Raw genomic sequence first — 17,778 nt, 5'->3', positions numbered from 1 at the left:
GTGCCAGAGCGCAGTCTGTTCAGCACCTTCCAAGTCGCCCAGTCCTCTGTGTGCCCAGGGGGGAGTCTCTCATTTGGTATCAGCCATTGGTTGAGGTTCTGGGTTTGAGCCTGCCACTTTTGGACTCTCGCTTGCTGAGGCGTTCCAGCGAGTGTCTCTGTAGATCTTAGAAAACTATGTCTGAAAACTACTATGTTAGAAAACTATATTGTGGATGACCTGCCTTGATATTCTGGGTTATATGGCTGTGTGGAAGAGCCCTGAGTCCACACTGCCATATAATCCAGAAGAAGAAGAAGAGGAGGAGGGCGAGGAGGAGGAAGAGGAGGAGGAGGAGAAAAAGAAGATAATCCAGCTCAATGTGGTTTCTATACAGCAGTGTAGTATTGCTCTGTGGCACAAGGGCTTCTGCCATCGTGATTTAGAAGGGGGAAGGATGTTATTTTGTTGTAATTTTGCATATATAGGTACTGGGATTGCTGTGAATGTGGTTGTAGGATGCACCACGACAAGAAAGTTATTCTATTCAGAAACTCAGTGTGGGTGTGGGCCTCAGTGGAGGAGGTGCCTTTTTCCTAACAGGGTTGAAGTGGCAGTGGAGCCAGGCATTGGAGCGCGAGCTCCTATTGTCTTCCCACCCAACCCGTTCCTCTTTCTGCTTCAGAGGGGCGGGGGCGCGCGGCGGGGGCGCCAAAGCGAGAGGGCTTCTTCCAGGCCGAGGCCCCGCCCCCGCCTTCCAGAGTGGGCGGGGCGTCAGGTCCTCCCTCTCCTCCCCCTCCTCCTCCTCCTCTTCTTGGCCAGTCCGCGCGCCGGCGGAGGACAGCGAAGTTGGCGCGCGGCTGCCTCTGGCCCCGGAGAGCCATTGCGGAGGGAAGTGCGCGCGCTCTCCCTCTCTTTCCCTCCCTCAGTCGGAGGCGGCTTGTTGTGAGGCTCCCTCCTCCTTCCTTCCTCCTCCTGCTGCTGCTGCTTTGGAGAGACAAGGGGCGCCCCACTGAGGGACGGCAGAAAGAGCCCCCTTTTGCTGAGCCCTGCAGCGCCCTTCCTTTCCCCCTCAGAGCCTAGGACTGTCCCACTTCACCTCAGCGACAGAAGCTTCTGTGGGGCCAGCACAGGTTCCCTGGCTGCCCTTTGCATTTGGAATATTTTCAACTTTCTGCTGAAGAAGTGCCACCTTGGTTTGGAAGCCTTTCTCAGCATGACAGGTTGCTCCACCAACTCGTCTCCGTCCTGCTTGTCTTTCATTTGAAGCGAGCCTTCGAGAGACCATGGGGGGCAACCTGGGCTGCCATCGCTCCATCCCCAGGGACCCCTCAGACCTCTGCCACAGCCGCAAGTTCAGTGCGGCCTGCAACTTCAGCCACATCCTGGTGAACCAGGAGCGGCTCAACATCAACACGGCAACTGAGGAGGAGCTCATGACGCTGCCCGGGGTCACCCGCACCGTGGCCCAGAGCATCGTGGAATACCGGGAGTACATCGGGGGCTTCAAGAAAGTGGAGGACCTGGCCTTAGTGAGTGGCATCGGGGCAGCCAAGCTGGAGCAGGTCAAGTTTGAGATCTGTGTGAGCAGCAAAGGCAGCTCGGCCCAGCACTCGCCCAGCTCCTTGAGGAAGGATCAGAATCCGGACCACCTGTCGGCCACAAAGATCAACATCAACACGGCCACCCCTGCTCAGCTTATGAGCATCCGAGGTGTCACAGAGAAGATCGCCCATGGCATCGTGGAGTATCGCAAGGAGCATGGGCCCTTCAAAAGCATCGAGGACCTGGTCAAGATGGACTGCATCAACTCTTCATTTCTGGACAGGATCCGGCACCAGATCTTTGCTGAGAGGTCTAGGCCGCCTTCAACGCACACCAACGGTGGCCTCAATTTTGTGGTCAAGCCTCACCCGAGCCCCACCTCGCTCAGCTTGCAGAGTGAGGATTTGGATTTCCCTCCAGGAGGACCCACGCAGATCATCTCCACGCGGCCCACGGTGGAAATGTTTGGAGGGCTGAGGGACGGGAAGGCGGTCCTGAGAGTGGCAACATGGAACCTGCAAAGCTGCTCTGTGGAGAAAGCGAACAATCCTGGTGTGCGGGAGGTTGTGTGCATGACCCTGCTGGAAAACAGGTATGGGGCTTTCTGGGCAGATGTGTTGGGCAAACAATCAGTATCCATCTATGGGGTGTTCTGCACAGATGTGTTGGGCAATCAATCATTGTCCATTATGGTAGTGGTTCTCAACCTGTGGGTCCTCAGATATTTTGGCTTTCAACATCAAGAAATCCTAACAGTGACTGGGATTTCTGGGAGTTGTAGGCCAAAATATGTGAGGACCCACAGGTTGAGAACCACTGATCTATAGGGCTTTCTGGGCAGATGTGTTGAGCAATCAATCAGTATCCATCTATGGCAGTGGTTCTCAACCTATGAATCCCAAGATATTTTGCCCTTCAACATCCAGAAATCCTAACTGGCAGAGATTTCTGGGAGTTGTAGGCCAAAACACCTGGGGACCCACAGGTTGAGAACCACTGATCTATGGAGCTTTCTGGACAGATGTGTTGGGCAATCAATCAGGATCCATCTGTGGAGCATTCTGCACAGATGTGTTGGGCAATCAATCATTATCCATCTATGGCAGTGATTCTCAGCCTGTGGGTCCCCAGATATTTTGGCCTTCAACATCCAGAAATCCTAACAGTGGCAAGGATTTATGGGAGTTGTAGGCCAAAACACCTGGAGACCCACAGGTTGAGAACCACTGATCTATGGAGCTTTCTGGGCAGATGCGTTGGGCAATCAATCACTCTCCATCTTTTCCCTGCTCTTCCTTAGCCCATCACAACAATATTGCTGCTTGCTTCACTTCCTGCGTCTGCATTCTGATTAGTAAGTTAGCACCTGACATTTAATTGATATTGTAATCACTGCTCTTCATTGCTTTGAGGTGACTGAAATCATGCTCAGCCTCCCTAAAGGAAAGCAAATGACAAGCTTCCCCTGAGTAAATCTTTCCAATGAGAACTCTAGGAAAAAATCACCCGAAGCTACACTTGACTCGAAAGCACATCATGGCAACGAAACTTTGTAAGCAAACAAAATAGGAATAAACTACTGGTCGTTGTTCCCTGTTCGTCTATAAGAATGCATCTCTGGAATGGGAAATGTGAGGCCCTTCAGGGGTTCAGCTCCAGCTCCCAAGAACCCTCCCCATTGGTTAAAGTTTGTGAAAGCTACACTCTAGCACAGGCATGGGAAAACTTGGGCCCTCCAGGTGTTTTGGACCAACTCCCATAATTCCTAACAGCCAGTTTAAGTCCAAAACACCTGGAGGGCTGAAGTTTGTCCATGCCTAGTCTAGCAGCATGTGGAAGGCAATACAATCTATGCTGGTCATAAACAAGCTTTATTTGGGGACCCATAGTTGTGCCGCCATTGAACGTAATCAGTGAAAGCTTATGCCCCATGCTACATTATCTGCAGTCTTAGGGCCTGACGTTTTGATCTGTTCATATGATTTGAGCCTTGAAGATTGTGTATTCTAAAACGTAATTATCTGGTCTGTATCCCACTAATAGGACTATCCATTAATATCAATTTCCAGCACATGATACTTAGGTCACCCACCTGTGAGAATTTGGTGGTTCCATCTGTTTTGGTTCTGTTAGGAAAAGGGTGATTTCCTGGACATTTCATTCCCTCACTGATATCCTTTCTTCGTAACTCTTTTCTCTGAAGCATAGTCAACCATTCCTTGCTAGTTGTGGTTGACTTGGCTTTTGTTTGATTTAGAACAGAAGATGAGCAGGGCAAAATGCAAAATCTAAAATTTATTGTCTATTTTTATCAAGAAGATTCACCATTAAAACATTAAGTCTGAATGAACACTTTTAGCAAGTTCAGTTGATTGATGGATGGGAAAGAGTTAGACAAGTTGGGTATCCATTATCCGAAATGCTTGGGACCAGAAATTTCTTGGAATTTGGGATTTTTTAAAAAAAAATTAGGAATACCTGTATTTGCATACATAATGAGACATCTCGGAGATGGGACCCAAGTCTAAACACAAATTTCACTTATGTTTTTGTTTGCAGCTTAAGACATTAGAGCCTGGATGTAATTTTATACACAATATTTTGAATCATTTTGCACATGAAACTACATTTATGTACATTGAACTATCAGAAAGCAAAGGTGTCCCTATCCCAACCACCCACATAGACAATTTCATATTTTGGAGTATTTCAGATTTCCAGATAAGGGATACTCAATCTGTAATCATAAATGATAAAATAAATGCTTGCAATTATTTGTTCAAAAACATAATTTCCTGATTCTAAGATATTCTGTCTGAAAGCATAAGAGAAAAATGAAAATTTCATGCAATGTTCTTGTGGCATTCAACATCTTGAAGTTTCCTGTTCAACATCCTGAAGTTTTTGCACGCAAAGCCTTTTTGCATTAAAAAGGGCGCGTATTTCTTGTCAAAATAACTCCTGCAACATTTTGGGATGACTGAGTATAGGGAGAATACCACAAAAAATGCTTTTCCCACTGTAGGGGAAGGGGGGGAATGTCATAACTATTAATTTTCAAAAGTTGTCAGCAGAAATATTGAAGAGGATTTACATCCCTGGAAATGGTCACTGGCTACTTGCCGTGTAGCTGCGCTAGCTACATAACATTGTACGTCATCTGTGTTTGGTTACTGACTGTAGTACTAGTTCGTTCTTTTGAACAAAGCTTGGATTTTATTTGTAGAGAAATAGGTCTGTGCATTTAACCTTGGATTTGCCCCACTCGTGCTTCAAAAAGCAAAGTTTGAGTAATCAAAGACCAGAATGGATGTGTATGGGAATGATGCAGGTGAATCTCTCCTCTTTGCTCTTTAAAGATTAAAGCCCAGATTCCTCACATGGAGTTGGATTGAGTCTGAGTTTTAAGTGGTCTTTTTGGATATATCTTAGACACCTAGATAAAGGTAAAGGTTTCCCCTGACATTAAGTTTAGTCGTGTCTGACTCTGGGGGTTGGTGCGCATCTCAATTTCCAGGTCGAAGACCCGGTATTGTTCATAGATGCCTCTATGGTCATGAGGCTGGCATGACTGCATAGAGTACCGTTACCTTCCCACAGAAGCAGTACCTATTGATCTATTCCCATTTTTATGTTTTCGAACTGCTAGGTTGGCAGAAGCTGGGCCTTACAGCTTCACTCCCCTCCCCTCCGACCTTTCAGTCAGCAAGTTCAGCAGCTCAGCGCTTTAACCCACTGCACCACCAGGGGACCCCTAGAAGTCCAAATTAAGTGGGCGTAAGACCGATGTAAATGTGAGAGCCACTGTTAAGCTTCTGCAAAATGTTTTGCTCATTTAGATGACAAATCCACAAAGTGTGGATCCCATTTGAAAATCTTACAGCCGATGTGTCCAGCTTTTTACATGCTAGTATTTTGTGGTGGTGATTATCTAAAAGTGCATTCTTACTGACCACTCCATGAACCAACCATGTTAATCATATAAAACATAGTGACACATATACATGTCTTTCATGGTCTTTGTTCATCCGTTTGCATGTTTAAATTTGTATTAAAACTAGGGTGTGAGGGAGATGGGCCACTCTGTGTATTATTATTATTATTATTATTATTATTATTATTATTCTGCTTTATATTTCTAAAAAGAGAGCCAAAATGGGTAACAACACTAAAACAATTGAATATACAATTTAAAACAACAAAACCATGACAAATAAACAGTTTCAACAATTGAAACTTTTTAAAATATATTAACATACCTAAACATGCTATAAAATCCCCTGGCTCAGTTTAAAACTTGTGTATTAAAAAAATTGAAATCTCATAGACCATGTGTTCTGGATAAGGACTTTGGTCAGAGTTTTGAATGATTATGATGAAATTATTGTGGCTACTTTTTTTTAATTAGCAGGTCCTTATGAGTGTTCTAGATTTAAACTGCCCAAGAAACCTGCTTTATGCAGAGTCATTCCATTTGCCCTTGTAGCCTAGATTGTGCGCTCTAAGTTGTAGAGGTTCTTTAGTGTTTCAGATAGGGTCTTACCTAGCCTTATCTAGAAATGCCAAGGTCTGGACTTGAAACTTTGTGTGTGTCACACATGTGTTTTACCACCAAATGAAGTCCCCTTCTCTTAATGTATATGTTTCCATGGCAAACTTTGTTTGAAAACAGTGCCGTGTTCATTCAAAGTCCAGCAAGAGATGACCTCATTATGTTTGATATTGAAACACACAAATGGCTATTACTCTTGCTGCTTATCATATTTCTTACTCTTTCTTCCATTCCCACATGAAATATAATTTAATTATTTACAGGAAAAAGTGGTTGCTAAATAATACATTGTAAAATGTTCTAATAGGGGCTAATGTATGCAAAAATGTCATATTGTCTAAGGTTGGAGTGCTTTCATTCCATTTATTTTTAGTTTTTACCTACACTGCAACTTGAAGAGTAATGGCCATTTGTGTGTCCGCAGTGCGGAGATTAAACTCTCTCTTTGTTAGATCATGTTGCAGTCAGTGTTTGTTGTTGTTTTTGCACAAGGTTTATGGAGCAATAAGAAGCTCCTCTGTCTTAGATCAAGAGGAAAGAATGAGCAATCTTTGCATTTGGTAATGAAGCTTATGCTGCAATCTTATCACAATTAATTGCTATTAGTGATCAAAGCTGTACAAGAAAACTGATCTGTATGCAACATATAGTTGGAGATCTTTTCCCATGGTTTCAACAGAGCAGAGCTTTGTAAAATTACTCTTTGACTACAACTCCCAGAATCCACCAATCATTGTGGTCAATGGCTGTGCTGGGTGAAGACTTCAAGAATTATAGTAAAATGTAATGTTTTCAAGCTCTGTCTCAGGGTTCCTGCTCTGGTTTGCAGTTTGGGAATGATTGCTATGTTGCAAATAATTTGGGAATTATTGTACATGTTTCTGACAAAATACAGGGATTTGAAGTGTAGATCCAAGTCTTACTTGAGCAGTAATAGTTAAAGTTATTTTATTATTGCAAAATTGGAGGAAACCAATACTTGAGAATTTGATTTTTAAAATATATTAATTACACTTATATCCTGTCATTCTGCCAGTGAACATATCTGATACCTCTGCAAATCTCTCTTTTCTATCACTATATCTTCACAACGGAGCCCCCGGTCGCGCAATGGGTTAAACCCCTGTGCCGGAAGGACTGAAGACCGACAGGTCACAGGTTCGAATCCGGGGAGAGGCGGATGAGCTCCCTCTACCAGCTCCAGCTCCTCATGCGGGGACATGAGAGAAGCCTCCCACAAGGATGATAAAAAACATCAAAAAATCATCTGGGCGTCCCCTGGGCAACGTCCTTGCAGACGGTCAATCCTCTTACAGCAGAAGTGACTTGCAGATTCTCAAGTCTCTCCTGTTTAGTCCAAAACCATGCTGGGCCTAAAACCATCCTTCTTGGAGGCTGAGGGAGCATTTCAACTTTGTTCTCTTCACCTTCTTTTAAAGATAAACTTCAGGTTAAAGCGAAGAGTAGAAATCTACATGATCATAGCTCACAACAGAGGCTGGTTCCTGGTACTTCTTGACTCCAAGCGTATCATGGTGAAATTCAAAGGTGAACATTAAAATGAGTCATCAAGGCCAGAAAACCAGTTAATGCTTATGATTTATCCAGGTGCTTAGAAATGACAAGAAATGCATAGCCTTTCCCGTGACATCCTTGTTTGGACACATTATATTTTCTGCAAATGCCTCTGCAATTAATGGTGATGTTTCAGGTGTACATCAAAGATGGCCAACATACAGCCACAGGGCTCCATCTGGCCCTTGGATACTCTTTGGAGCTTTATGCATTTCTCACCACACCCCAGATGATAATATAGGTGGGAAAGAGAGAAATATCTTGCTATAGTGCTTCCATTTACAGTGGTGGCAGAGGTCCCTACCGCACAGCTGAATAAAATCCCACATTATCTGTTTTGAACTGGAATATATGGTAGTGTGGACTCAGATAACTCAGTTTAAAGCAGATATTGTTGGATTTTCTGCCTCTTTATTCTGGGTTATATGGAAGGGCCCCTAGTGATTTCAGTGACCAGAAAAGGTGAGTGCTACCCCAAACCTAGTAACTTTGTGCAGTTACTTAGTTGTGAAGATGCCAGTCATGCTGTGAATTCAGCCCTTAATTTTCATGTTTCCAGGGAGCCTTAGATTTTGAAAGGGAGGGAGGTGGGGATGAGGAGCATGCATATATATTGAGATCTGGAAAAGGATTTTGTATAGGTGTGTACGACATGCAACTTCTGATCTGCCAGCCAAGCCCAGATGTGGTCCCCAGGGCTGAAAAGTTCATGCTCCTTTGATATATATAGACTGCTGCCTTCATTTCTATTTTCTGTAAGAGCTTGTGCTTACAGCTAATGCATATTTAATATCGTTATTCTTAGGTTTCTGAGCTGAAACTACCCCTCAAGGCAGAACCTCTGCTATGATATGTTACCTTTAAATGAGCTTGTTTGGAGACTGGCTTTCCTTGCAGCTGAAGGGGAGCGAGAGAGGCCTGCTGAGACCAGAGATAGGTGGTTTCTGCTACCTGGAACAGATAAAACTAGGCTTGCACTGAAGTGAGAGAAACAAACCCCTTTTGAGTTCAAGCCAACAGCAGAAGTCTTCTAGAATATTTGGCCATTGTGCATATATATATAAATAGGGGGGTTGAAAAATCCAGTTATGTTCAATTTTCTTCCCTAGTTCAGTTGCATCATCCCTTTTGAAGATCTATTTCTTTCCCTATGAATGAATATTCTGGGTTTTCACAATTACACACTTTCTCTCTTTAATGAATCATTTCCATCTCTTTAAAACAGTGGGTGGCTGGCTTTGCTTCGTTATTCTCGTAGCTGCAATTGCAGTATTTAATACCTAGTAGGTGTTGGCATATTAGAGGCAGTAGGTTTGCTGCTTTACCTGTTAGCCTGGAATAAACTTCTGTCTCTGTTGGATCATTCTTCCATTCTGAAAATTACTGGGGAATTTGTCTGTCATAAGGCATGATGTTTTCTGTTCTTTTTGCACGTAACACTGTTTATTACTTTCTGACTTTTGCTGGAATTTTTCAAAAGACCAGACTTTATTCTGTGTAGTCACAGTAGCTGAGAGTTGAGAAAAACGTATTTAAAGTGAGGTAGAAAATAATTTGGTTGGTGTATGAAAACTATTGCAATCACTGGGTTGAATTCAGACTTAATCATGCTTTTAACCATGGAAATAAGTAAACTTAGACATTCACATGACTTCTAAACCCCATTAATTTCTCTTCCAAGTGTTGACATCTGCATCCAACCCAATGTGTTGCATTGTGGCGCAGTGTTCTCCCATAAGAAAAAGGGAAAAGATGTTTGTCCTTAGGACAATATACATCCGTGTATTTCAATTGGTGTCAACTCCTCAAGAACCAGAAGGCACTGTAAACTTTGTGTAATATGTTGAAAGTGCTGCATAGGCCTTCCATATCATCATGGATTCTAAGTCTGTATGGTCAAGAGCCATAACAGTAAAGCAGATTCAAAAGTGGCTTTAATATTTTGTATTGGCTTTTAGCACCTTGGAAAGAAAGATTGTATCTGTGGAATGCTGGTCTTTGGCAGGGACTGATATTCCCACTCCATTTTGAAAAAAAAAGCATCTTCACAATTTGGGATAAAATGGTCTTGTGTTCAGTATGGAATCATTTATTTATTTTTAACAAACTAGTATGTGTTGTATAGGTTATGCTGCTAATGTGTGAAAGATATATTTTTTTCTTGCATTGATAGTTTAGTAACTCAAAACTAGCATATCCAGTAATTATGATCCTAATCTGATGCCATGGTAGAATAGACCTTCTGTTGACCAAATGATCAAGTTATTTAAGTAAGCAATTGTCATAAAAGTCATGGAACAATATGCAATTTGGTAGCAAGTTTTTCCCAGAGATACTAAAAGATTTGAATGTTTGGAGTTTTCCAAAGTCCTTGTTGTCATGATATGCAATAAACTCATTTACAAAGTCTCCACAGATCCTTACCACTTTGTCCTAGGATCTTGTGGTGAAAGAATTGCCATACTGAAAATCTCTTAATTTGTTTTGTGCGTCTATTATTAGGAGATATTTTGAAAAGCAGTTACCAGAAAAAGGTCACATACTCCATTCCTTTTAATGTTTTAACAACCATCCAGATAAGTAGGTACATGGGCTGCTGAGACTGAGAGAAATTAAACTGGCTAAAATCTGTGTCCATGAGTCCACACAGGCACATGTAGCAGGCTAAAGAGTGAAAAGATAAAGACCAGCTTTCTCTTACATTATCTTGCAAGAAAATGGTTTTCATCAGGGGAAACTGTGCAGTCTGCCAGCACTTTCCTACTTCCCTTTGCAAACATGATGTCCAGTGTGTGTGAGTGTGCATTCTTCTTCTGAGGTGAGGCCTAACATTCTCAGCCTGTGCTAAGGTGGAAAGAGTGCTATGCATTGGGACCAATATGAATCTGGTGCTAATCTACTCCACTATAAATGTCTCAAATCTTTAACAAACACTGGATGCTTTTGTTGGTTTATACATTATTTGTATGCTAAGCCCTTTGGTGGCTTGGCAAAGCAGTAAGGTGTGTCCGTTTGGTTCCTTATCTCTTCCTTTATCTCTCTGTATATTTTCATGAACCCACTCTAATAATATCTTGGAGTACATCCAAGACAAACTCTACTGTAATAAAAGAGCAGGAAAAAGCACAGCCCTAGTAACTTGAGTATACACAGAAATGACTCAAAGTCTGTAAAAACACAATTTGTGTGTCATTTTTGCCGTTATTCAAGCTGGAGTGCATTTCTCTATCTTGCATCAATATTCAGTGAATATACTCAAAATGAAATCTATCAATAGTAAGGTTGAAAAAGGAGAAAAGTACTAACACTCAGACTGACAGAAGAATTTTGGGGAAGGTCTAAAATGGTAGAAGGTCCATAATGAGAGGAGCAGTAGCCATGGGACAAAGAAAAGGAGTTGTCCTAACCAGTGTAATCTGGAAATACTAACCAGTGCAATCTGCTCCATACTTTAGATAAACAATTCTTAGTATGTTTCCAAAATTCTCTTGATGACCTTGGGTGCTAGATACTTGTTTGTTTACAGAAATAAAGTCTCTGGAGATTCTTCATTCTGGGCTCGATATTGCCATCCATATTTCTGTAATCAACCTGTTTCTGTTTAAACATATAGCACATGGGGTATGAGACTAAATTCTATGTACACTTAATTTGTAAATCCCTCAGAATTAAATTTAACATGTCTTCCTTCAGAGAAGATAAGTATCAGATTGCTGTTGTCACTGTGTATGCCTTCATGTCATTTCTGACTTTTGTCACTGAATTTTCTTGACAGCATTTGTTCAGAGGAGGTTTGCTCTTGCCTTTCTCTGAGGCTGGGAGAGAGTGCTTTGCCCAAAGTCGCCCAGTGTCTGAGTTGGGATTCAAACTCTGGTATCCCAGAATCCTAGGACTTCTCTGCATCTTCTTCCTGTTGCCCCACGGAGTCCATCATATGATGCAGGGCAACTTCTGGTGGGACTCCATAGGGCTGCTTTTCAGCAACATGCAGGCAAGGAACCCAGTGTGCCTTTAGAGGAGTTGGGTATTACCCGACTCCAGCTGGAGAACATGAAGAGGAGGCAGGGAAAGGAGGGAAACTACATGGGATGGGAGGTCATCTGAGAAGACAGGGAAAGACAGTAGGGAATGAAGAAGAATGCCCCCCCCCACCACCACCCCTGGTTTTCCCCTGCCCTTCTGATGAGGTCCATAGTCCAACACTCAGACGACTACACCATTTTGGCTCTCATAACAAATTACATTGTCCATGTTAGACAAAAGTCGCTGCTTGTCAATCTGAAGTGAAAAGTAGTTGCTTCCCTATGTTTAAGGTGTAATATTAGCCTATTCTTTTTCCTGAGGCATTTTGGCATCTTCCTGTTGTTGAGAGAACTTGAATACAGACAATGTCTACTGTTGTCAAACCTTCCTTGCTATTTATGATATACCAATTTGCCTTACAAAACAAGAACTACTATTAGATTATGCTGTACAATCTAGTGATCAGAAACAGATTTTGCATGGTGTATTATGTAATAAATGTATTTTAAAACCACTGTCATTGATCAAGGAATTATTCTAAGAGAGTGAAATCTGAGTAGATGAAGGCTTGCAATCCTCACCTCTCCTGAACTTCAGGGGATCCACATCAAAGGTGCACAAACCAGTTGCTGCAGGAAACAGGATTCACTTCCTCCCATGTGTGCAGCCTATTCTTAGTTCCTATTTCCTTCCTTAATTGGAGCCAGGGCTTCTCACGACATTTCTCCAGTGCTTGGCTCTGGAATATATACAGTAGTGATGGGAAGAAGATTGTCAACAAGCACACTCAGAAGAAGTCACGTGTCAAATCTGTCAAGGGTAGGGTTTGAGAGATTGGGGTAGGAGTGATGGTTTTGGTCTCTAGAAGGGCTCCAGGCACCTTTTGGTGATATTTTGATTTTAGATGTCTGCTTTACTTCATCTTGAAAGTCTGATGTGGAACTTCCAGTTCCACATCAAGGCTACCTTATCTGGAGCAGAGCAGGATTTAATGGCTGCCACGACAACTATCAGGTTTTTTTCCCAGGTGACTTGGGGCTTTGGACAAAGTCTAGGCTGGGTCACAGGGACCATCTGTAGCTCCATTGTCATTGATTGATAACTAGTAGATCACTCTGGACTATTAGACTACCTCCAATCTCTACTGGGATGAGGGAGTCTTTTTGATAGCACCCATTCCTGAAGAGGGGTGAATTTAGGGTACTGGTTCTTCCATTCTGATTTTCTAGATATTCCAGATTTTGGTTTCCATAAGCCATTTTGTCAGGGCTCAGGGAGTAAAGCCCAAAACATCTGGAAGGCTAACCACTAATCTAAAGGACTTTCTAAATTTTATGGGGGATTGTCTTGAAGTCTGAGCTAGAGGTCCTGAGAGAGAGCATGTGTAAACATTAAAGAGAGAGCAGGTGAAATGTGGTGAGGAAGAGAGAGGGTTAGGGTTTTGAGCATTGAACTCTGGATGCCATGGTTGGAATCCCTGCTCAGCCACGGAAACTCACTAGATTAGTGGTTCTCAACCTGTGGACCCTCAGATGTTTTGGCCTTCAACTCCCAGAAATCTTAACAGCTGGTAAACTGGCCGGGATTTCTGGAAGTTGTAGGCCAAAACACTTGGGGACCTTCAGGTTGAGAACCACTGCAGTAGATGACCTTGGGCAAGTCACTCCCTCAGCCTTGGAGGAGTCAGGGGTGCCCTGTTCCCCCCCCCCCCAACCTAAACCTTAAAAAGAAAATCCTGTCATAGATTAGACTTAGGGTCACCGTAAGTTTGAAACAACCTGAAGACACATACATTGGCAAGTTGTATTGTCTTAACCTATATAATTACATCTCTGGACTTTCTTTCTCTTTTCCTGCTTTCTGTGTTCATTTATTGGGTTGTTGCAGCAGACATTCAAAATGCCATGTAAGGACTTCTGGGTTAACTGAGATAGGTTTTAACAGCAGCATTGCTGGAATTGAACTATTCTTGTTGTGTGCCACATTGGCCCTCGGAATGATAGCTATGGTTGTGGTGAAAATGCTTTGTAAACCTTTAATGATGTTCATCTTTCTGTAAAACACAGATGGCATAGATGTGTCTCATTTTTTTCTAAGCAGCATGTCCTTTCCAAAGGATGCTAATTGCTTTTAAAAGAGTGTATTTCCTTATCTCCATTCCAATTTGAGTGCTATGCTTTTTGCTACTCCTGTTTTCAAGTTGTATATATTGTAATTCTGGTTTTACCGTTCAGGATAAGCATGACTGTGTGACCTTCTCTCCCCATCTCTCTCTCTCACACACACAGACACACACACCTCTACTTGGACTACAGGCTCCTAGAGGTCAGAAATGTATTGCTTAATCACTCAGTTATTTCCCCATAATGGATACAGGGGAAATCATGCAGAGTACAGGATAGTTCTCTGTTGATTCAGAAGGGATATCTAGGAACAATGGGTAGAGGAAGGTGGGAGCACAATGCAGTTGAACATAGAGGTATTTAGTAATAGTGCCAGCTATTTCACAACAGTGAACTTTGATTTAAAAAGTGACTGGATTGTCTTCTCTTAGGACAGCATATTTGCATGTTCACTACAAAAGTTGGACTTAACTGGTATACAAAATGGATGTATTGAACAAAGAACAGAATGACTAAACTAGGTTACCTTGAAGCTCATGTACATCCACAGAGTTCTTATGGCCTCTAGCAATTTGGGAAGGGATCATGATTCACCTTGAACCACCTTGAACCTACCTATCAACACTGTCAGGTGGCCTTCTGTTAGATGCAGTGAGATGGCATTATATCAGCAGGGGATAATTTGTTACTTCCTCAGGCCCACGAGGGCCCTTTGACTCTGGGGTCCTTCTACCATTCCATATATATCATTAGTACTGATAGTTTTCAAGATGCCTATCTCTAAGACAGTGGTTCTCAACCTGTGGGTCCCCAGGTGTTCTGGCCTACACCTCCTTGAAATCCCAGCCAGTTTACCAGCTGTTAGGATTTCTGGGAGTTGAAGGACAAAACATCTGGGGACCCACAGGTTGCGAACCACTGCTCTAAGATATCTTGTATCCATCAGAATGAGGAAGGTAATCAACAAGGGAGTACAGGGGAACTTCCTGGAAGATCTTCTATAAAGCTACTTACCAGAAAAAAATGACCTGTAATGTACTAAATGTTAAGTCCCCTTGAACTTGGTACACCTTAAAATACTTAAAGATTGGATGATAGCATTTTACTGTGTCTTTCTGGAAGCAATCACAGTATCACTTCATCTAAATGTGAACTCTAGTGACCCAGAGCCAATAAGGAAGTGTGCCAAAATTAGGACAATGAAAAAAGAAGAAGACTGGGAGGGTTGAGCCCCTAGATTGGGCTTGGTACAGTTTATGGGATCATGGAGCACTTTGGGGTGTAAGGATGCACTACAATTCTTGTAAGCACAGAAAGGCGGCCAGTTGTAGTTGCCTGTTTCTGCAACTGTGCCTTGGGAGGTACCTTGAACAATTTATACATTTGTAGAGTACAGCTTTCCAAACATTTAATGTTGGTGTCAGTCACGCTTTTTAGACATGCATCATTTCATGACAAAGTAATTCAGTTTTATTAACAAACCAGAATGCATGCAAATTGGCATTGCTTATATTCAGAAGTTTCTCATCAACATTTGTGTTACACACTAACATGTTTAAATACACACTTTGGAAAGCTCTGCTATAAAGGGTCAAACTTTTGCCCTTGTGATGATTGTCATACGGTCTAGAGGTGTTGCTGATTGTGAGAATAAACAGACCATTGCAACTGAAATATCTTATTCAGATGAAAAGGTGGCTCTTATATGAAGAGATGCTTCTTATTTTGATTGACCCAGAGAGCCCCCCCCCCCCCCCAGTATATCCAGTGCTACATGTATATATTTATATGTGCAAAACATCCCTTTTCTTGTTGCTCTGGGTAGAACAGGGAAAAGCACAGTGTGACTTTGTTGTCTCTACATTTGACAGTGACAAGCTGTATCTGCTGAATTTCTGCACAAGTATTAAAGGTACAAGAGACACCCCTCTTTTTATTTGTTTGTCCTAACAGTAGTACACTACAAACACCAACCTCGAGATTTTTTTTGTATGAGTTAACTGTCAGGAATACATTTCTCTGAAAAAGCCCACTTGCCTCCAGAAAAGCAGGGCTTATTGAATTTAATGGGGTTTCCTCTTAGACAAATCAATATAGGGTTTCTATGAAACATACCCAAACAATACTAGGGATTCCCATGCTACTTGTGAAAGATTAGTATGATGGCAAAGGGAATGAAAGGATGGAACTCATTTTGTTGTCATTTTAAAATCACACAGTTTCTAAAAACCCAGTGACATTTGTCTTAATTAATGTCTGTGAAGAGTTACTTTTCAAAATGAAATATAAAAGCAAAAATTGAGATGTTGGTCCATGGTATTTGGTTTCATTAAAAGGAAATACTATTGTCGAAGGCTTTCATGGCAGGAATCACTGGGTTGTTGTAGGTTTTTTCGGACTATATGGCCATGTTCTAGAGGCATTCTCTCCTGACGTTTCGCCTGCATCTATGGCAAGCATCACTACCTCTGAGGATGCTTGCCATAGATGCAGGCGAAACGTCAGGAGAGAATGCCTCTAGAGCATGGCCATATAGCCCAAAAAAAACTACAACAACCCAGGAAATACTATATTGGAAAATTCCATGTGGTTTATTCTTGCAGAAAGCTTAATTGTACAGCTTGACATGACTTGTACTGCTATGGTTCAATGATATGGAATCATGGGAGTTGTCGATTTATAAGGTATTTCGCCTCCTCTCCCAAAGAAAGCCTCACAAAACTACAGATCTCATAATTCCTTGGCCTTGAGCCTTAACAGATAAAGTGGTGTCATATTGCATTAATTCTACAATGTAGATGCACCTACAGTCATAAGCAGAGGTATACTTATAGCTGCTCACTCCTAGATATTATCATAGTCTTACAATGAAAACATTTATTTATTTATTTATTTATTGTTATTATTTGTACCCCACTTTTTTTTTCTAAAAATGAGAGTCAAAGTAGCTACTATTTAAGAGTCTACTGAGTAGCTCATCCTTCTGGATCCAGTAAACTTCATAGGATTGCAGCTTTATAGTACAGTTGTATGAAAATGCCCAGACATTGTTGGGCTGCAACTTTCTTCATTCCTTGGTAGCAGAGCAAAATGTGGAATGTGTTGTTAGTCCCACTGTAATCTCAGCTAGCCTAGCTTCATCTGGAGAACCACATTCAGTCTTGGGCATCTTATTTTAAGAAGGATATAGACAAGTTAGAGCAGGTTCAGAGAATGGCAACAATTATGATAAGAGGTGTGGAGAACAATGCATATAAGGAAGGGCTGAAGATTTAGAGATGACAGGATTGCACTTTTGAAATACTTCAAGGGCTATCACAGAGGGGAGGGAGGCTCTTTTCTTCTGCCTCAGAAGGCAGGGCCAGATATTATGGTTTGAAGTTATAGGAGAGTATATCTTAATTGAACATTAGAAGGAGCAGTTCTCCAATGGAAAACAATTGTCTGGGATGTGGGTTGTGATGGAGGCTCTCCTTCTTTGGATGTCTTCAAAAAGACACTAGGGATGCTTTTGTGAGCCACCCTGTGTCCATTTGGGGAGCCCTTCAGGGAGATGATGGTGAGGTATAAATAAGGTTTATAACTGCTATTATTATTAGATCAGTGTTTCTCAAACTGTGCTCCTCCAGGCTTTTTGGACTTCAGCTCCCAGAAATCCCAGTCAGCTCACCAGCTGTTAGGAATTGTGGGAGCTAAAGTCCAAAATATCTGGTGGAGCACCAAAATATCTGGTTTGAGCAACTCTCCTTTATATGCCGATTCTGTACTGAGCTGGACTTGATACTCTAAATTACCTAAAGGTACCAGATCCTATCTGATCTTGGAAGCTATGAAGAGTCAGCTCTGGTTAGTACTTGGATGGGAGACAGCCAGTGTCTGTCAGACGCTGTGTTGTATTTCAGAGGAATGAGGTGGCAAAACCAGCTCGGAGTATGTCTGGCCTCAGAAAATCCAGTGCAATTAATGTAGTTGCTATAAATA

General features: G+C 42.1%; 1 protein-coding gene across 1 annotated transcript in view; it reads left to right on the top strand.

Annotated features, from left to right (window-relative positions):
* Positions 1 to 795: 795 nt before the first annotated feature.
* The window catches only part of EEPD1 (endonuclease/exonuclease/phosphatase family domain containing 1), a 65,966-nt gene continuing 48,983 nt past the window's right edge, over positions 796 to 17,778 (top strand). The window contains exon 1 of the mRNA XM_060781619.2: positions 796 to 2,116. Within this exon, the coding sequence (XP_060637602.1) occupies positions 1,266 to 2,116 (851 nt within the window). The 5' untranslated portion in view covers positions 796 to 1,265. The remainder of the gene's footprint in view (positions 2,117 to 17,778) is intronic.

This window comes from Anolis sagrei, chromosome 6, assembly GCF_037176765.1.
Source record: "Anolis sagrei isolate rAnoSag1 chromosome 6, rAnoSag1.mat, whole genome shotgun sequence".
Classification (NCBI taxonomy): domain Eukaryota; kingdom Metazoa; phylum Chordata; class Lepidosauria; order Squamata; family Dactyloidae; genus Anolis; species Anolis sagrei.
This window is presented reverse-complemented; position numbering and strand designations above follow the sequence as displayed.